Source organism: Propithecus coquereli, unplaced genomic scaffold, assembly GCF_000956105.1.
Source record: "Propithecus coquereli isolate 6110/MARCELLA unplaced genomic scaffold, Pcoq_1.0 Scaffold124, whole genome shotgun sequence".
Taxonomy (NCBI): Eukaryota; Metazoa; Chordata; class Mammalia; order Primates; family Indriidae; genus Propithecus; species Propithecus coquereli.
The window spans coordinates 3,170,885-3,191,861 of NW_012136525.1; the positions used below are offsets into that span (position 1 = coordinate 3,170,885).

The window sequence follows — 20,977 nt, forward strand, 5'->3', positions numbered from 1 at the left end:
CGGTCAGCAGCTTCAGAAATTTCACCATGTATAGTACGCTCTTAAACAAAGCTACGACTTGACCTTAAACCTTAACCAAAGCTGTATCATCTCCCGTGTCAGAATCGCAACTCTGGTCTGCATCTCGCTGAGCAACCCCGACTCCTCGTCGAAGTTCACGGAGGTTCTAGCACCGCCAGGGCAGGAAGGTCCAAGAGCTGTGCGACTGGTCTCCAGATGAATCCTGGCGCCCCACTTGGGAACGCCGTATCTATTGTATCTTCCTTGTTGCCCTTCTGTTACATACACATGTAGTTTTCATACACATGTATGCTACATACATATATGATTTTTTATAAACACTTATAATTTTAAAAACTACTCTGTAGAGTATGTTTCATTAGCTCCAATTTACATAGGAGGCAACTGAGGCCCAAGGTCCTGCCAGCCAGTGGCAGAGACATAAACGGAACGTAGACCTAGTTGCGGCGTCTCTGTGCAGTCCTCCACGGAGCTGCTCTTCTCCAGGCACGCTCGAGTATTGTGGTCCAGGGCACGTCACCGACCCTTTTCTTTGGCCCTCAGTCCTTCCAAGCATTAAGAGTAGAGAATAAACCACATGTCTCCGCAGCTCCCAGGGAGGTACCGAGGGTCAGTGGGACGCCCAGACCAAGTCGAGATCTGTGGGCGCCGGTGCCCGTCCTTGCAGGGTGTGTTAGCGTAGCCCCTCTGGGTCACTCCCTGCCTTGCCTGGCCTGAAGGTCAGCTCTGGCTCTCAGAGCCTTGCAGAGCAAGGGAGATTCTGCCCTGGGATAAGATCTGATCCTGCCTGCACTTCCACAGGGGAAGCAGATGGTTTGGGGAAATCCAATTTAAAAAGAATGAAATCGAATTAGCCTTCTAGGGGTCTGATGGCCAAGGCTTGAGTGAAGACAATTACATTAGAAGCTCTGGCCTCACCCAGCCAGTCCGAAGACCTGGGGGAGGGGAAGCTACCCTGGGGTCCCTTAGCCCTGGGTGGCTTCTGGTCATGGCTGAGGGGGAGAGGAGAGAATTTAGCTTGGTGGAATAAAGTCCTTAGACTGTGATGATCCCTGGCTTGGGACCTGTGAGCCTGCAGCTCACGCCGCCACTTGCCCTCCCATGGCTCACAGACCCTTTCTTTTTTTTTTTTTTTTTTTTTTTTGAGACAGAGTCTCACTGTGTTGCCCAGGCTAGAGTGTTGTGGCGTCATCCTAGCTCACAGCAACCTCAAACTCCTGGGCTCAAGCGATTCTCCTGCCTCAGCCTCCCGGTAGCTGGGACTACAGGCATGGGCCACCATGCCCGGCTAATTTTTTCTATATATTTTTAGTTGTCCAATTAATTTCTTTCTATTTTTAGTAGAGACAGGGTCTCGCTCTTGCTCAGGCTGGTTTCGAACTCCTGAGCTCAAACAATCTGCCCGCCTCGGCCTTCCAGAGAGCTAGGATTACAGACGTGAGCCACCGCGCCCGGCCTACAGACCCTTTCTGTAGTTCCTCTTTCTCAGAGGTCCGCATGCAGAGTCTTACCTCTTTTGGAGTGTGGTCACATTTATTTAAGGAGAACACTTAAGAAAAACACCTCTCAACAGGTGCTGCGTTGGACAAAAGTGTCAGGCACATTTACTCCAGGAATTCCACTGCAGAGCTCCTTGGGGTGTAAGGAACTGTGGTGTGGGCTCATGAAAGGTGGCTGTCCCAGGCGGTCCTTGAGCCAGTCAGCTCTAACCAGAAAGGTGTCCCAGCTCTAACTGCAAAGGTGTCCCAGGATGTTCTTTCTTTCTGCCTAAATTTTTGTGCTTGGAAGATCATGCAGCAACCTGGATATCAATACTGTTTCCTGGCCTCATGCAATTGACCAGAGATCGGTGCTCCGCCAAGGGATGCCAGTAGGGACGCTTCTTATAGGACGGTACCAAACAACCTGTCCTGCTGAGGGGGCTTGAGTGTGAGACGCAAAGAGAAGCAGAGACCCTGGGGGCAGATGCCACTGTCCCAGACCTCTGCGGAATCCAGGCTAGAAAGTGCAGAAACTCCCAGTGGTTGTGTGACTGCTGAGATGCGAAATATCCTTCCAACAAACCTCATTACTTAATGGCACTTAGTAGGGAAAAAATGCAACAATTTCAGAGATGAAATATTGTTTCAAAATATTTTGGGGTTGCCCATACAAATGTCACTGTTCCCTTACCTTTACTAGAGGTCCTTCCCTCACCCCATCCCATAATTGGATATAGGGAGGGAGAGAGCTGGTTTTTTGAGTGTTCACTTGGAGACATGTGTTTTATAGAGAAAGCTCTTAGAGATGGGAGGCATCACGTCCCCATCAGTGCAGCAACACCTTATCCCCAGCTTCCTCTGGAGCCCCCTTCAGGTCCGGGGCCACTACTCCTGGGCAGCCCCTCCTCTGTTGGACAGCCCTGTTTAAAGGGGCTTTCTTTATGGTCAGCCAAAATCTGTTCCCTGGGAGTTCTGCCCATCAGTCCTCATTCTGGCCTCAGGGAAAACATACACCCCCTGGTGTTCCCTATAGTCCTTCAGATATTTGAGAACAAAGACTGCTGTGGTGTTGGATTCTCCCTCTCCCAGGTTAGAATCCCCTGGTCCTTCACTCTCCCCTTGGATGACAATGTCTTTAGGCCCCTCCCGCAAAAGTCTGCCCCCTCTAAGTCTCTGTAGCTGGTCTCCTTCCTTCTTGAGGGGTAGCCTCTGTCCGTCTGGATGCCTACCTCTCTGTATGCAGCCGGAGACATCCTCTCCTCACAGTTTCGGATTCTATTACGTTTGTGGTAAGCTAAATTTTTCTTTCTTTCTTTCTTTCTTTCCTTTTTTTTTTTTTAAAGACGGGGGTCTCACTCTTGCCCAGGCTGGTCTTGAACTCCTGAGCTCAAGCAATCCTCTTGCCTCGGCTTGCAGAGTGCTAGGATTACAGGCATGAGCCACTGCACCTGGCCTTAAATTTTTCAAATGAAAATTGTTTCTGCATCCTGCATTTATGTAATGGGTTCTTGCAATCAAAAGATGTTCCAGTATGTTCCTGTCAAATTTCCTCCTATGATATGAATTCTGGAAGGCAGCACTGTGTAAAATATGCAATAAAATTTGGAGATAGACCTGAATTTAAATATATATCCAGTATATTAATTGTATGATCTTTCTCTGAACTCCAAGTTCTCAAAATGTAAAATGCAATGAAAGACATATAACTCACTTGTTCTCTTCCAATCTTCACTATAGACTGAAAAAGACTAAATGCTCATGTTCTCAGCCTCCCTTCTAACTATGAGTAGCCATGTGACAGATTCCTGGCCACTCATGCACAAATGGAAGTTGACTTCCAGTCTGTGAAGGGGACGAGGGGGAAGCTTTTGCGTTTTAGGTAATAGGGGTAGGTGTGGCTAGCATTTGTCCTTCACTACTTCTTGCTGTGCAATGGCTGGACCTGCAGCAGCTACCTTATGACCATGGGGGACAAGCCAAGAGGATCACTGAGATGCCATCTTTGACAGATAGAGCTGCTAAATCAACACCTCTGGTTGCTTCCAGACTTAATATATAAGGGAAAAAAACCTGTTAATTAATCAGCCAAACATATGTTTAACTTACTCAGCTAACTTAAAGTATGGTAAGGCCCAGAGACTGTGCTAAACATATTATATGGATTGCTTGATTTTCATTTACTTATTTATTCCTGTTGAGATACATCCTTTGGGTGTCATAGTTGATTATTCTAGTCTCTTAAGATCCCTTTGAACTACAACTGTTATCCAAATTACTGGATATTCTTCAGAGCTTTGTGAAATCTACAATATTTGACAGTATTCCAAGTTGTCATTTAAAACATTGACTAGGGTGGGGCAAAGCAGGGCCCCACAGGCCACTGACAGACTTCACCCTTGTGTGGGTGTGTTCACTCGCCATGGATATGCCTAACTGTGCTGTAATTTCACCCATACCGCTCCACCTGGTGGCTGAGCAGCTCATGAGATAACCCGGGGAAATGACAGCATCATGGAATGAGCCCTGGGACACACGTGGGGGCCTGGCCCACCCTTGCACCACTCAACTCCATCCAGAGGATGTGGGTTTGGAGAGTCGGGCCTTCGAGAGGAGTCCGGGAGGTTTATGAATTTTTAAGCACTTTGAGTCCTTGAAGGGCACTGGGTGAAGTAATAACCTTTTACTAAATCCAGACGTTTCTATCCAAATTTGTTGCCCCTGGACTGCTTGTCGCAGCTGGGCCAAGAAGCCAACACATCTAGCTGCTTTCCCTCTTATGCTCCAGATTCTTTCTGGGCCAGGCGCGGTGGCTCACGCCTGTAATCCTAGCACTCTGGGAGGCCGAGGCAGGAGGATCACTCGAGGTCAGGAGTTCAAGAAAAACCTGAGCAAGAGCGAGACCCCATCTCTACTAAAAATAGACAGAAATTAGCTGGACAACTAAAAATATATAGAAAAAGTTAGCCGGGCATGGTGGCGCATGCCTGTAGTCCCAGCTACTCGGGGGGCTGAGGCAGCAGGATCGCTTGAGCCCAGGAGTTTGAGGTTGCTGTGAGCTAGGCTGATGCCACGGCACTCTAGCCCGGGCGACAGAGTGAGACTTTGTCTCAAAAAAAAAAAAAAAAAAAAAAAAAAAGATTCTTTCTGGACCCAAAGCTGTTGTTTTTGGCACAGTCCTTTGCTCCCCACGCCCTTCAGCTCCCGAGAGCTGCAGCCCGTCCTGGCTTTCCCCTCGCTGCAGAGCTATACCTGGCTGCATCTGCCAAGAGTAGGGGAAGCTCATTTTGGCCTGATTGAGGCAATGTGGATAGCTAGCTCCTTTTGGGGTGTCTGCCAGCTCTTGGTGATCCCGCCTCTTCTGGCCCTGGGCCCAGTCTACAGGTCACAGAGGGTGGCCAATTCTTTACTCCACTCACCCCTCCTCGCCACTTGGACAGGGGTAGATGTTTCACTGAAACTGGGTCAAATTCTTCTCTCCTAAAACTTCAAGTGGGGCTCATGGAGGCTGTGGAGTTGAGGGGCAGCCCTTACGCTACCCCATGAGGACTGAGTAGCAGAAAATGTTGCCCTCTTTGGAGAGCAGAAAACGGCACACAGAAATAGGGAGCTGTGGGATTTCCTAGTCCATGGCTTCAGAATCTTCCTAAGGCTCAACTGTGTTTCCTCCCGTTCTTGGGTTCCATGAGACACCATCCGTGTTCTTAATCGATTGCTTACTTTTGCTTAAGCTAGCCCATTTGTCCACTGTTTACAACCGACACGCAGACAGGGTATAACCCCGAGTCGTTCTTGATTTAAGTGCTAGCACTGCACTATACACTAAGCCCAGCCTTCAGCAAAGCAGCAGAGTGGAAAGTGAGTCCGGAGCATGGGCCCCGCCTGTCCTGGAGGAGTGGGGGGTACACGCAGGGCTCATGTTAGAGCTCATCAGGACTACAACGCCCTGAGCTGGGAGTCTTCGCCACCCTTAGATAAAACCAATGTTTGACCTGCTATTCTCCCCTCCCCACCAGCCTCTGGTCAGCTCTAATCTACTTTGTTTCGGTGAATTTACCTGTTCTAGGTACCGCATGTAACAGGAATTATGGAATATTTGCTCTTTGGTGTCTGGTTTATTTCCCTGAGCACAATGTGTTCAAGATGGCAGCATGGGTCAGAATTTCATTCCTTTTCAAGGCTGTGCAATAGTCCCTTGTCCGGATAGACCACCTTTTGCTTGTCTGTTCATCTGTGGATGGACGTTTGGGTTGTTTCCACCTTTTGGCTACTGTGAATGACGCTGCTATGAACATGGGTGTTTTGATTTTTTTTTAATGTAATGGCATTCAGAGACATAGACTCTTTTTTCTCATTTTTCTTTTTTTAATGTTAAGAACAAACCCAAACTGAATCGAGGGGTGGAAAATAAAAATTGGTTTCCTCCGCCTCTGTACTTCCCCTCTCCGGTGCTTACCCCACTCTGCCTGCCCAAGCTGGATTGCCACGACTGTGTGACCCGGCCACCTGCTTAAGCTGAGCTGCACTTCCCAAAATTCCCCTTCCTGTGTTTCCAGTTAGCAAGGGGCACGAGGCAGGCCCCCGTGGCAGGCTGTAGGTGGGAGATGAAGCCGCAGTCACTTCACAGCTCACACAATCTTGTTTCTCGGACAGCTCTGCCTCAGCACCTCCAGGACCCGGGCCGTGAGTGCTGAGCTACACCACGGAGGGTCCGGCCTCTGCAGGACCCACACCACTGCCGTCAGGAGTGGACGCGGACGTGTCTATCTTCATGGGCTTTGGCCCACGTCCCTCATCTCCCACCATCTGTCCTTCCCAACTGTCAGCAGGATCTGCTTAACCAGCCCCAAAGATCGTGTGAGGTCAAATTCCTGCAACAATCCCTTCATGCACGTATCTCTCAGTGGTTCTGCTTCTCTGATTAAGCCCTGATGGGTGCATACTCATTTATTCATTCAACCAACAAATATTAATTGATAAGAAAAAGTGAGGCTGGGTGCGGTGGCTCACACCTATAATCCTAGCAATCTTCGAGGCCGAAGAGGGAGGATTGCTTGAGCTCAGGAGTTTGAGACCAGCCTGAGCAAGAGTGAAACCCAGTCTCTACTAAAAACAGAAAAATTAGCTGGGCGCTGTGGCACGTGCCTGTAGTCCCAGCTACCCGGGAGGCTGAGGCAGGAGGATCACTTGAGCCCAGGAATTGGAGGTTGCTGTGAGCCAGGCTGACGCCATGGCACTCTACTTAGGGCAACAGAGTGAGACTCTGTCTCAAAGAAAAAGAAAAAAGAAAAAGTGAGCACCTAATACTATACACCAGACACGAGGTTCTTGGCAGTGAGTAAAGCGAAGTCCCTGCCACCACGGTGCACGTGGGCACTACTGTAGCCCCAGGATAGCACACGCTGCCGAATGAAGAGCCTGGGGCTGAGGTTCCGATGCTGACTCTTCCTTTTTTTTTTTTTTTTTGAGACAGAGTCTCACTGTGTTGCCCGGGCTAGAGTGCCGTGGAGTCAGCCTAGCTCACAGCAACCTCAAACTCCTGGGCTCAAGGATCCTCCTGCCTCAGCCTCCCGAGTAGCTGGGACTACAGGCATGCGCCACCATGCCCGGCTAATTTTTTCTATCTATTTTTAGTTGTCCGATTAATTTCTTTCTATTTTTAGTAGAGACGGGGTCTCGCTCTTGCTCAGGCTGGTCTCGAACTCCTGAGCTCAAACAATCTGCCCTCCTCGGCCTCCCAGAGAGCTAGGATTACAGGCGTGAGCCATCGCGCCCGGCCTCAATGCTGACTCTTCTGTGAACAAGTGTGTGGCGCTGGATCCAAATCCTTTCACGTGTCTGCGGCTCAATTCCTTCCTTAGTAGAGCAGGGACACCAACCTCGCCACCTGCCTCTCCTATGCATGCAGTTAGAGTAAAGAGCAGCTGAAAGACATCTGAAAACTAAATAGCTCTAAAAAAAAAAAATGAAAGAAAACAAAACCAGAAACCAGTCCAGGATATTGTCATATCTTTTATTATGTATCAAATTGTCTTCAATATAAGTTACAACCTGATTAAATTTGATAGACATTTTTATCTATTTAAAGAAAAAAAATTCTCTTTATGTACAGTATCTTTTGTCTAGAGTCTAGCAAATATAGTACCTTTCATTGCAGGACTTCTGCTTAACATAACAAGCAAAAACGAACAACCAAAAAAATATAAACCAAAAGCAAACCAGACCCCCCCACCCCCCAGCTACAAATATCAATTCGAATAAAGCATTAAAAGACAAACATACAATAACTTTTTTGGTTTAGAAATGCAGAATGAATACTAAAATTAGTGGCAAAAATCCAAAAAAATCCCAATAGTCTTCTGGGGTAGACTTTCCTGCTCAGGGACATAAGCTGACTCTAGACCATCTCTCGGCTTCTGCGGATAGCACAGCACAGGATCATACTGAAGATCATGCCGAAGATCTGCAAGTCAGGGCATAGTGTCAGGAACAGGGCAGTGCTGTCTGAAGGAAGGCTGAGGGCAAGGGAAAGACCTGAGTCATTCAGTCCATGACACATGACTAGGAGAATGGCATCCACGAGGCCAAATGAATTAAAATGCATTGAAGCAGGAGAGATGTAGGCCAGATAACAGGAGGGACGGCTGGCCTGGTGGGACTCCAAGGGTCTGCAGTCAGTTGCTAATGCAAGCTGCACCGGCACCCTTCCCTGGAGAACTTTCAGAGTGAGAAATAAGCTCAGAGCTAAATTTCATGCTCAAATTCCAGATGTTCCAACAGTCCACACAGGTTAGCACTTACGCTTTCGTCTTCGTGTGTATGTTTAATAGCCTATTGTAAAAGGTCTCACTGAGAGCTGCTTCCAGCCTTTCTCAGATGCACATGAGGGGTACAAATGACCACTAAGAAAGGAGGCAATTCTCTCCTTTGGGCAGTCCTGCAAGGGGCGGAGGAGGACAGGTGGGGGTAGGACTCAGTGAGCCGTGCCATCCCCGTAAGGGCGGGGTCCTCACTGGGACAAGGGCTGGCCCCGGGGAACCTGGTTGGCCCTTGGTTTCTGGAAGCTGATTAGCCGCCTGTGGACGCCCTGCAGCCCACAGGAGGAAATGGAACATCTCCACCCAGGTAGCTCCCAGGGAACTACCCTCGAGGAAGAGAAAAGCAGGTGTGTGAAGAGACGAGCTCTGGGGACCAGCAGTGCTGGCGTCACCTTACATGTGCCTCTAACCCTTAACGGCTAAGAGAGTCGATTCTGGAGACACACTGAGGTCGAACCTCGGGTCCTTCACTCAGGAGCTCAGGGGCTTCGATCACCTTATCAACCTCTGTCCCCCCACATCTCCTAGCTGCAACGCAGAAACACTAACAGCACCTACCTCGCAGGTATGGAGAGGATGGAGTCGGGTGATAAAGGCACAGCACTTAAAACAGTGTCTGGAGGGAGTGTGTGCTGAATAAATGTCAACCACCGAGAAGGCCACCCCTGCCCAGATGCCCCGCCACTCACCATGACCACGGCAATGCCGATGCCCACCGCGCCGATGATGTGGAATTTGTTCTCGAAGACATCTTTGATGGCCGTCGGGCAGGGCTTAGGGAGGCAAACCGAGACCCAGGTCACGCACTATCCCCTCTCCAGGGGCACCCCTCCCTCCCACGGCCCCCAGGAGCACTGGGGTGGGGGAGAGGACAGGCTGGAGACAGGAATGTCCAGGGTAAGAGATGTCCTGGCTAGTGGGTGGGACGGGAACCAAGAGGTGGCTAGGCGAGTGGGTCCCTAAAATCTGGGAAGGACGTTAGGGAAGGAAGAGGGATGGGGTCTATTTCTGATATGGCAGTAGAGTCACTTTTTATCATTCTGGAGTTTGGACATTAACTCTAGCTAACAATCATGAGCCGTTTACAAAGCCTAAAAATAAAAGGAGTCCAAACTCAGAAGCATGCCCATCCTCGACGGCTTTAGGGCTGGGGCGGCAATGGGTGCGGGGAGCAAAACACGTTGTTATTCCCCTGGTTTGGCCTTTGTTTTGTTGCCCTTGAGGGAACGGAGGGCCCAAAGGAGGGGAGAAAAGAGATGGTCCCCAGGGAAGCCTTTCACAGGTAGAAGGGGGTAATTGTGAAGTGGTCGGCGGCTTTGCCCAGCGCAAGGGGGCGGGGGCAACCGGGGTCTTGCCCCTAAGTTTACCTTCATGGTGAGGCTGTCGAGTATGTCCTTTTCGGGGCAGATGTCCGTGATAAATTGCTCCACACCCCCGGCCAAACCACAGCAGTTCAACTACACAGAGAAGGCGGGGATGGGGACGAGGAGTGAACAAAACAGACGACTGCAGTAGGAATGCACTGGGCGGTCTCGCGAGCACCCTGCGTGCAGACGTATTGTGAAGACACGTGGGTCTTCAGAAAAGGGGGTCTCTGCCGAGACGACGTACCGCGTAGTGGATGGCTTTCAGCGTTTCCCGCTGCGGTCCTTCCTTGGTTTTCAGCTTGTTGTAGGTGTCCTCGTACAATTCCTGGATGTCCTTAATCACCTACGATGGACACACAAGAGAGGGGCAGACACAGCTTTTTCACATACTTGCTCACGAGCAAGTGTTACCTGTTCCACCCCGTTCACTCTCTGCAAGTTCCCAGCCAGCAAACATGTGTGTTGGCAAACGTCACTGGGCAGACAAAAGCCCCCAGTCCCGCCGTCTCAGGGCCTCTGGGTGCCTTCCAGCTCCTCCCGCGTCCTCCACGAACCAGCTCCTGTCACTTGTCCTGGTCGCCTGTATTTTTGTTGGTCCCTTCAGCCACATTTGGCTCTTAAATCGAATCTCCTCAATCTAAAGCATAATGGTGGCTCACGCCTGTGATCGCAGCACTTGGGGGCCCAGACGGAGGATCGCTTGAGGCCAGGAGTTTAAGACCAACCTGGACAACACAGCAAGCCCCGTCTCTACAAAAAACAGAAAAATGAGCTGGGTGGCACATGCCTGTAGTCCCAGCTACTTGAGAGGCTGGGCCCGGGAGTCGGAGGCTGCAGTGAGCTATGATCGTACTGTTGCACTCCAGCCTGGGTGACAAAGTGAGACTTCATCTCTAAAAAAATATTAAATTAAATTTAAAAAATAATAACAATAATAAAAATTCAAAATCCCACTCCTGACCTGTTTCCTCAGGCTTCCATCTTCTTTGTTTCTTCACTTAGGTGTGACTTTTGGCAAATTATTAACCCTCTCTACACGTCAGTTTCTGCATATGTAGGATAGAGATTACACTAGTCCCTAATCTCATAGGTTATTATGAGGATTTAAATGGGGTGTTGCACGTTAAGCCTTTACCATTATGTCTGGTACAGAGTAAATGTGGAAGAGGTGCTGGTTAGATCACTACCCTCTTGCACCTGGGTGCATCCCAGTTTAACGCATGCCTGCCCCCTCGACTCTTATATCCAATTAACAAACCAACGTTCGGCATTTTTCCTTTAGCATCTTTCTGACATCTTCTACAATTATCTCTTCCTATTTCTACGACTGCAGCTATTACGAGAGGGCCCCTGCCTCCTCCCTTCCTTTCCCCTTCCTGCTGAACATGACAAGGTAGCTCTTCCTAAAACACTGCTCTGATATGGCCCATCCTGGCACCAAACTCTTCAGGGCTCTCCATGGAAGTCCAAGCTCAGCTGTGCTCAGACCCTTTGTCTGGGACCACCCCTCTGCCTCCACGAACTTTCCTCCTGAAATCCCACCTCTCATTCAAGGTTTAGGTCGGTGCACCCTTCTCCATGAAGCTAGAGGACTGCCCTTCCCTGCCCGACCTTTTCAAATCCCATAGTACTTTGGACAGAAATCACTTCTATGACACTTGTCAAAGGCATGTCTTTCTCTCACACTAGATGGCCAAGTCCCTGGAAGTGGGGCCCCCTTGTGCACCTGTGGACCCTGCGTAGGGTTGGGCACAGCACTTGGCTTATGGGGGTAGCACCCGAACACACGCTTACAGATGAGAGGAGGAGGCGAGTGGGTCCAGCCCGCAGAAAGCCGGGTTTTCTGGAGCAATGTTTCCAGGAGCGGGGGAAGGGGCTACTGCGGTGTGTGACAGACAGACAGACTCGGACCCAGCGAGGAGTTCCTGATCGCCTAGGAGCTGGCACTGTGGCTGGCACCACACCCGCACAGGGCAGAGTAAGCGCTCACGCGCCCTGCCCTCGAGGATGCGTGTTCTGAAGGCGCGAGGAAACGTGGCGGAGACGAGAGGCCCTCTCAGTGGCTGAGAGCTGACCAAGGTGCCCAGCTAGGACCCCTCCCCCCCCCACGCCCATCCCCCAGCCCAGGCCACTCGGGACCCACAAGCTCTCGGGACACACCTACCTCGTCTTTGTGGGAATATCCCCAGATGGCCGCGGCTATCTCGATGGCAAATATCACCAAGAGGAAGCCGAAGAACTAGGAGGAAAAGAGGGGCCAGTGTGAGGGACGATGCAGCCAACTAGACAGAGCATCAAAAGGCATCTTGGAGCAAGGAAGAGCGACAGCTCTCCGGGGAACAGCCTAGAAGAGGCAGGGAAGAAGTTCACGGAACAGGGAGAGTTAAGCCAAGGCGAGGACGGAAGCTGCAGCAGGAAGAGGTGCCCACAGCCCAGCCCCAAACTGGCATTTATAAGGCGTTAGTTAAGGGTCGGTGGGCAACGGAACCCAGAGGTTTGGGGACGTGAAGGAAGAGAACACGCTGTGGAGTTGCGGGCGATTGTGAGGAATTCTGGGACAAGCAGGAGAGAAGGCGAAGGGACCTGTGGGTTCAGGGATAACGTGGTCCTCGAGAAAGGGGGAAACAGAGTCCTGGCACTTAGCTGCCTACCGGAAGTGCTAAGACAGGTTCCCAGAGGGAAGGGGCCGCCCCACACGGGGGAGGGAGGGCGAGGGCAGCACGGGGCCGGCCCCCCAGCTGGGCTGGGGCCTGAAGAGGGGCAACGGGGGGCCGAGGGCGGCCGATGCCCAGCCCTTTGGGCACCTTCTCACCCCCTCCCCTTCCGTCACATCTGTGGGTCTGGTGCCGCTGAGGTCCAGGGCTGGCCGCGGGGACAAGGGGGACTCACCAAGCCCAGCATGCACTGGGACTCCTGCACAGCGCCGCAGCAGCCCAGGAAGCCCACCAGCATCATGAGGGCGCCGGCCCCGATCAGAATGTAGACTCCTGCGGGAAGGGCAGGGGAGAGGACCGCGGTGGAGACGTCTGCGTGGAGGCTCAGGCCTCGCCTGCGGTGCCTGTGCCCTCTGCGTGCTCCGCCTCCCCATCCTCACTGTCCTCATCTCACTCAGGGAAGATGCTTCCCCTAAAACACAGCCGCCTCCACCTCTGCGCCCGTCTCCTTCCCGCCGGCTTCCTTCCAGGACTCTGCCTCCTCACGTCCACTCCTGCTTTACCCTCAGCCTTTCCGGACGGTGCGCGTTAGCCCCGAATCTAGGACAGAGCATAGCCGCGGGAACCCCCATTCTCCTCAGGACGCAAACCGGTCCAGGCCCTCAGCTGTTTCTGGCAAGATGAATCCATGTGAGCTACCTGACGGAGACCCTCCGGACCCGGGCTGACTCCTGGGGCTCTGAGAGGCCTCGTGTGGGTCTCTCTCTCACAGAGGGTGCCGTGAGAGCAAGCTTCCAGAAGGAAGGGGCTGTGCAGGCCAGACAGCCACGCGCCTCCTTCCCACAGGGACGCCTCCCCACCCTGCTGCCAGTGGCCTCAGTGACGCCCAAGGGCACGTGTTGGCAAAGGTGTATTTGCTCTAGTACAAAGGACACAGGGCTGGGTGTCGGAAGACCCTTGTTTTGGTACCAGCACTGCTACTAACTGCGCTGTGACCTTGGGTAAGACACTTTCCCTCTCTGGGTCTCAATTTCCTTACCAGTAAAATTAAAAAAGTAGGTTGCTAGAAGATTTCAAAAGATCCCTACAGCACACCTAAGAAATCTTACAACTGCAACTCGGTTATTCCAGGTTAAGGGTGAAAGGGTCCTCCTTGCCAAGGGGTGGGTGAGTTGGGTGCTGACGGGGTGGGAGAAGGGCAGTGACTTCTATGACTCTTGCCCACACTGAGACCAGTGCAAACTCCCGGTCCCACTCATTCCACAACCTACCCAGGGAACGCCCAGAGGGGCCCATCCTACAGTTACATTCTTGAGGAGCCACAGCTGTCCTGCGGGGACACCTTACTCAGCCCCCACCCCCACACGCAGGCCCATGAGAAAACCAGCAGAGAAGTCCCAGCGCCTCCCGGGTTACATGTGTGCTCTATCCAACCTTGGGAGGGGCTGTTGCCACACGTCCAGAGCACCAGCCCCAAAGCCCAGAGGGCCTGGGCTTTCCCCAGGTGGGGAAGCCCCTTAACCTCTCTGTGCAACAGTTTTCTATCTGCAAAACGGGGATAGTAACAATGCCTACCTCCAGGATCGCCGTGACGGCGCAGTGATAGAATCCGTGTGTGCACAACAAATGCTACCTGCTGCTCATCTCAACAATATAAAAGATGGGCAACAATTATTAATCACCGTGGTGAATTTTATATACTTGCTGCTCTCTCCCTACTGTCCTTTAACTGGGACTAGAGAGATTTCCTTGTAGTAGGGGCGGAAAATGAGAGAGGGAGAAAGAGTCTGGGATGTTTCCCCAGAATACCCAGCAGGATAGGCGGTGAGAACTCACAGCAGGTGACACAGTGACCTCAGTGTCCCACATCTGTACCCTGAGTGCAGGGCTGAGGCTTTGCAGGCAACAGAGGGTGCAATCTGCAGGTAGCTGAGGTGCACGGGTGGCACAGAGCAGAATGCACACAGGGAGCATCTGTGCCTCCCCCTTCTCCCCCACATCTGTCGTGAGGTCAGGTCACGTGGGCTCCCTGGCAAACCCCATGTTGTATGAATATGGGTATTGTTCCTGTGCATGCCCGGCCCAGACTGGGCAAGGGCACAAATGGAGCTTGTCCTCGAGTCAGGTCCCATCCTCCTAGGCAGGCCAATGCTGTGGGGCCACGGGCTGGACTCAGGGAGGCAGAGCAGCCCCTACATGGGGCCCTGGGGACGAGGGGCAGCCTCCCCCAGTTCTCGGCTCTAACATGGGGACACCAGCGAGCCGAGGCAGTGGAATGGCCCCCGTTTCTCCCCATCTCATCGGGGCAAGACAGAGAAGGATGAGGTCACTCCTTTAAGCTCCAGAGCAGGGGCTGAATAAATAGGGGGTGTTAAGAGATCACAAGGATTTACAAGCACATGGAATACAGCAGAGTGGGAATGAACAGACAGACGTGTTTTCTCTAAGTCCACATTCCAGTTCCTAAGCCGCGCGACCCCGGCAGAGGCCAGGGGAGTTGGATCAGCAGCAAGTGAGCTACTAAAGGAGAAAGCATTTCCCATGCAGAAAGAGAGAATATTCTCTTAATGGGCCTCGGTTAATATTAAATATTCATTCCAGGGCTCGGCAGAGGAAGATTTTAAGATAAAGGGTCTTGTTGGCTTTAAATCTTGCTTGGATAGCTGTAGACCTGGAGTGCCTCGATTGAGCCCTCTCTGGGGGTGGGGAGAGACAGGCACTCCCCAGGCAGCTGTCTACGTCGTCAGGCTATAGGGTGGCTCATCTGGCAGTCACAGAACCACCGCAGGGCTCGGGGTGCTTCTTACAAGGGCCGCCCAGTGCTTCCCTTTGGACTGGCTCCTCATAGCCGACACCCCAGGCTTGTTAGCAAAGGCCAGCGATGACAAATGACAAAGTGTTCCCCTTTATAAAACAAGCGAATGTTAGCTTTCTGTCTGACTCATGGAAAAAGTTACCCATCACAGAGCCTTCTCTTCTCGGGGATTACAGTATTAATTTGCTTAAGGGCTGTTTATTCTGCTTTTCTCAGGCTGCCATTATAGGCAGCAGTGGCATATGCCAGGGTGTCCTTTACACAAGAAATGGAACAGTGTTTTTCATTGTTTATCAGGCCTCTCAGCTCAGGCTGGGGAGAGGACACAGCAACCTCCGCTCACTACCCCAGCTCCATCCTGCAAACAGCACTGACCACACCTGTTCGAGGGGAGAACAAAACCCGGCCGAGCCTCTGGCCTCTGCTTGCTTAAAAGTTTATTATCTCCAAATAACTCAACCAGGGGTTCAAAGGAACCCTCACTCTGCCCCTATGGGCTCCCTCTTGGTTGCCCTCCCTCCCCTGGGTGGTCGTCCTCGTTAGTAAGCGCCACAGTGGGACTCCGTTTGCCAGGCTCGGTAATTCTGCGCCTCAGAGAGGAGCTGGTGTGTAATCTGTGCTGGCTTCAGGATGGGGAAAAGGCGGCATGGAGCGACAGAACAAACGGTCCCAGGTCGTAAGCTGGACTGGGCACCTGGTCATGCATGGGGGGACGGTCCTAGGGAAGGGTGGACATCCACGGCCTCCAGTTAGAGCCCCCTGGGTGCCCTCCCTCAGGGGCCACGGTTCTGGAAGGACACCAAGGAGTTAAGAAGGGCCGCTGGCCCGGGACCAAGAAAACGAAGTTCCCCAACATGTTTGCAGCTAGGATTATGGATAGTGCTGACGGGCTGGATCTCCCAGGGCCTGAATCGGAGAGAAGGCCCATATAAGGTTGGCAGCTGTTCTACACTCACCATAAACTGTTCTGAACGTTGGGAAGTTCGTTTTGCACTTGCGTCTCTGCCTGGCTATATATGCTCCTTCTCTACTATGGAAGCTGTGGCGCCCTGGAGAAAAGACAGCCTGGGGCCGTTCAGGTTTCCTAGGAGTCAGTGGCGTGGCCGGGCTGGCCTGCGGGCTGCCCCGCAGACAGCTAGTGGCGCAGTGCAAGGGATGGTCACCCCATGATGTCAGAGCAGCAGCCAGGGTGCAGCTGGCACTCCAAGCTCATCTGGGAGAAGGGCTCTGGGCCAACACAAAAGGCTGGTGTCACAGCCCAGTGGGGGAGGGGGACACAGAGAGCGAAGCCTCCTTGGCCCTTCGCCCATGGACGACAATTATTCAGTTTTCCAAAGCAGTCAGTGAAGTGCAGGGTCCAGCCAGACCGAAGCAGCCACCCGGGGTGCTGATGTTCTGGGGTCACTTGCATCATCCCTTGTGCCCTGGGCTTCTGCAAGCAGAAAGAAGCCTTCGCAGCTCAGATCTTTTTCCCAGGAAGGGGGTCCAGCTGCGAAGGACCCGTATTTCCCTGCAGAGCTAAGGGGGCAGCGGCTGCCGCCTCCAACTAGGGGTTGCTGTGTCTCTTTGGGATTGTGCCTTCAAATCACTTTCCTGGTCACTTCAGGGAGGACCACTGACCACCAGGGGGGCCTGCAATGACCTTCGGGATCTGAATCCTATGAGGTTCCCCTAGGCAGGCCCCAGCTCTCCCGCCAGTGCTGGTCACTCTCCTACCCCCTCCATGGCTTCCCCACTTGCCATCTGCTGGCTAGGGCCGCGGCTGTGGGGGCTTCTCTCCCTGCCTACACCTTGGGCGAAGTCAAAAGGCCAAGAAAGCCCCACTCCACCCCCACCAGTGGGGAGCCTTCAGTCAGTACAGACTCTTTCTGTTCCTACATAGGGAGACCCCCCCACAACCTGGCACAGACAGTCTGGGAAGCAGCTTTTTTAGGCCTGGGTTCAAATTCTAGTCCTGCTTCTTGAGAGTGAGAGCTTGGACAAGTTATTTAGCCTCTCTAGGCCTCCGTTCCTTCACTTATGAGACGGGAGTCATTCTACACTCCTTGCAGAGTTAAGGGCGTTAAATAACAAGATCTGCAAGACCGTGACTGGCACGAAAAGGAAGGGGTTAAAAAACGTTTGTATCTTCCTCCCGGTTCTGTCCACTTACCAACGAGATTCTTACCTCCCACATCTAAAAATATACAGAATTGGCCATAGAGCCTGGATAACGAAAAAAAGAAAAACTAAGTTGCTAGAAGCAGCCAGAACAATGGGAGGACGGAGCCTCTCTCCCGAGAGACACACAAGGAGGCCACGGGGCTCTTGCTCGGGAGAGTTGGCCGGAGATGGTGCCCACTCCCGCGGGAAGCTCTGCTCTCCCCACGCAGGGGTCACGGCGCCCCACATAGCATGGCGGAGCGTGGAGGGTCTGCCTCGGCTCCCGCTCCTGCCCCCTGCCCTGCGGGACGCGCCGCAAACCTGCTGCAGACGCACAGAAACGCTCTGCTGCTAAAACAAGTCAGGGCGCTACAGAAACCTCCCTAAAAACTCTGTGTGTAGCTTTTTTTGTTTTTTAAACACAAACACATTATGCTTTTCTTTTCCTCAATTTCTTTCTGACGATAGGGAGACACACCCCCCAAAATTCCAACTAACAACAACGAAAAGCAGTAAAACCAGCAACACCACCCGCAGGGCTCAGGTGTTACACAACCAGACAGGCTGTTTCTAAAGACCCTCCCAGCCTGGCTCAAGAGGTGCAAGGGACGGTCCACATGGCCGCCTGGCCTTGCCTGTCCCCAGAGGCCAAAGAGGTAGCTGCTTTCTCCCTCCCTGCAAATTACTGTAAAAATAACTTCTTTGGTGGGCGGGAGGGAAGTGACCAAACTTACACTTTCAGCCTGACAGCATGACAGCAGCATCATCCTAAAAATAGGGTGCTTCCTCTGTTTCTCCCAAATGAAATGTTTCCTACCGCCAGGCTAGGCTGAAAGTACAGCGACCGAGTCTGAATTCCCCCAGACTCCGGGAGATTGTGCTTGGCAGGCCTCAGGCTCCCACTCCTCAGAGAGAAGCTTTTACGTGGTGCTACAGCAGCCAGAGGCACAGAACGATGCTAGAAAAGATGCCAAGCGTGTAGAAAGAAACCTTCCGAGTCTGTTCATGTTCAGAGGCTCCCAGGCAGGTTCAACTTGGAAACCTTTCCCCAAAAGGAAAAGCAGGTTAGAAAACAGATAGAACTAAACAGCAGGGCTTTTACCCCAGCACCAGGCGTCCAAAGGGCTGGAGAGAGTCCCCTGCAGTCTCCCCTACTGTTGCTGTGTTTTCTGGGAGGCTGGCCTTCCTCTGGGCCTCAGAGTCCCTATCTGCACAACGGGAAGAATAGCCATCTATCCTCTTCCTGGCACCGCGGGTCCCTAGGACAGAGGTTTCTGAATTAAGGGAATGATGAAGCCAAAGAAGACATGTCATTAGGAGAGAGCATGAGGGACAAGAGCAGAGGTTCTTAAATCCTCGAGAGTGGGTGCAACTTTGACAGAGCCGACTTCACATCAGAGAACAGTCAAAATGCCTGACTTAGCCAGCATGAAAAGAAACCACATCAGTCAAATGCAAATGCATGGGCACAACTACAAACAAAAATGACAAACTTGAAAAGGACATAACTGGCCAATGAGGCCACAGCATGTCCTTCCCAAGCCCAAGTCCCTGGGTCAACCCAGTCTCCAAAGTTGGAGGATATACCCAGTCTTTCCCCTCACCTGTGTAGAAGCTGGAATTATTATTGTTAGTTTCTTGCTCGAAGATGCTCTTGGTCTGAGAGTCGAATCGGAGCCATAGTCCAATGGCAAGGACTGCAATCCCCGCAAGCTGCAAGACACACAGGACATCAGCGTTAATCCTGGCTGCCAGGAACAGACAACTCAGCCCCCGAGTGCCGAGGGGTGCGACTTGAGACTTGCAAAGGACTCAGGGACCACCCTCGGTCTCCGCCCGTCACACACACCTGGCAGTCGCAGAAGCCAGTGGGAGTGTGTGTGATCAATCCGTGTGCTAAAAATACCAGCGAGCTGGGAATAAACACTGCCTACCAGCAGCACAGCAGTCGGACGGGTACTTTTATAGGCAAGGGAATACTATACGGCATGGAAATGGATAACTACAGCTACACACAATAATACCATGAGTGCATCTCATGATGCTAAACAAATATAGCAAGAAACACGAGAACACGTGCAGTATGATTCCATACAGTTAAAAATTACTACACTGGTTAGGGACGCACATAGATGTATATGCTTATATGTGCCTATAAATAATAAAAGAATGAAAAGTGATTGTCCTCAAGTGAGGTGGAGGGAAGGATTTATGCCCAGGGAGGAGCACATGGTGGGGGTGTCTAGGGTGCTGGCGATATGCTAACTTGTAACTTGGGTGATGGCTACATAGACACGGACACATATGCACCAGGGAGGGCAGCTGCAGTGCCCTCAGAGACCCTCTGCACAGTAAATGACATCGGGGGCTCGCCTCGCTTGCCCACACTGGTCCCTAACCTCTTCACAAGGCCCAGTCCTGGCCTGGCATGGCTGAACTAGATGCTGGGCAGGAGGCCTCCTGCCAAGCCACCCCTCCATCCCGGCGCCAGCTGAGCACCCTTGTCGTCGCTTGTACCAGGGCTCTCTGGGCGAGTGACTCACAGGCCTCCAGTGTCATGGCCGGCTGAACGCAGGAGATGCTGGGCCCCAGGTTTTGCTGGTCCACCCCCCTCAACAGAGGCACTCTTACATCAGGGCCCTGCTCGCCAGGGACCTTGATTCTTGGCTCCAGAAGCCGGTGAGGGCTGCCTCTCTTTCCTTTTCCCCATGGTCTGACAGTGGGTGTGGACGTGTTGGGCGGAGATGGCAACGGCACGAGGGCCCACCCCAGACCTCAGCCCGCACACCTGCCCACAGCCCCAGCGGTGCAGGTGGATTTGCTCCTGTCCTGTGTGTTTCCGTGGGGGCTGCAATTCTCAGCTTAGAGTTCTACTGCTTCAGTTTCCCATCTGTAAAACAGGAATGGCGAGATGGAGCCCTTCCTTGCCTTTAGTACGGCGAAAGAATATAGGAGATGATATTAGAAGTATTTCTGAAGAAGGTGTCCAATGGGCTTTCGGAGAATAACGTCACTTCATCAGCACAAAGGCCGACCAGCGCGGCACTGCCAGCCCTGCGGACAGTCACTCAGCGTCCTCCCAAACCTCTCAGCCCTCACCTTAGGTAAGGCGACCCCAAACATAGTCACAACTGCACAACGCCAAATGCCCCATGGCTGGACAATGGAGAAGAGAAAAACTCATGAAGCTGTAGGAATTTTAGAGTTAAAATGAACCTGAGAGCTTTGAGTTCAAACATGGGTCAGGTTTTCCTTCTTATTAATAAAAGACATGCAGGTGAGGGAGGGTGTCCTGGCCTGTTCCAAAGACAGCAGAGCACTCCTTCGTGGGGGAGAGGCGAGCCTGTCCCGACCACCGGGACTACCCCAGGCAGCGCACCAGTGGTGGGCCCAGCTGGGAGCATTCCGGGGAGAACAGGGGTGTGGCTTGAACCTGCACACTCAGGGGTCTTGACTCTGCAGGTGGCAGGCCCTGGCCTAGGTCCCCAGGGCCCTGGAGAGCTAAAGGAACAAAGGTAATACTTCCCCTCCCTCCACCCCAACACAGGAGGCCCCACGAGGCCCCTGGGAATTGGAAGCCAGAGGCTGCGGCCTCCTTTCAGAGGTAAAGGCGTTAACCTGAAAACGGCAGGCGGGAGCCCAGTTTTGGTCACCACTTAGCCACAACCTGTTTCTCGGGCTG

At 52.4% G+C, this 20,977-nt stretch overlaps 1 protein-coding gene across 1 annotated transcript in view; it reads right to left on the minus strand.

Annotated features, from left to right (window-relative positions):
• Positions 1–7,493: 7,493 nt before the first annotated feature.
• The window catches only part of CD9 (CD9 molecule), a 32,435-nt gene continuing 18,951 nt past the window's right edge, over positions 7,494–20,977 (minus strand). Inside the window, exons 3-9 of the mRNA XM_012637880.1 lie at positions 18,900–19,008; positions 12,574–12,671; positions 11,849–11,923; positions 9,929–10,027; positions 9,685–9,774; positions 9,007–9,090; positions 7,494–7,962 (exon numbers count right to left, since the gene is read on the minus strand). Of these exons, the coding sequence (XP_012493334.1) occupies positions 7,897–7,962; positions 9,007–9,090; positions 9,685–9,774; positions 9,929–10,027; positions 11,849–11,923; positions 12,574–12,671; positions 18,900–19,008 (621 nt within the window). The 3' untranslated portion in view covers positions 7,494–7,896. The remainder of the gene's footprint in view (positions 7,963–9,006; positions 9,091–9,684; positions 9,775–9,928; positions 10,028–11,848; positions 11,924–12,573; positions 12,672–18,899; positions 19,009–20,977) is intronic.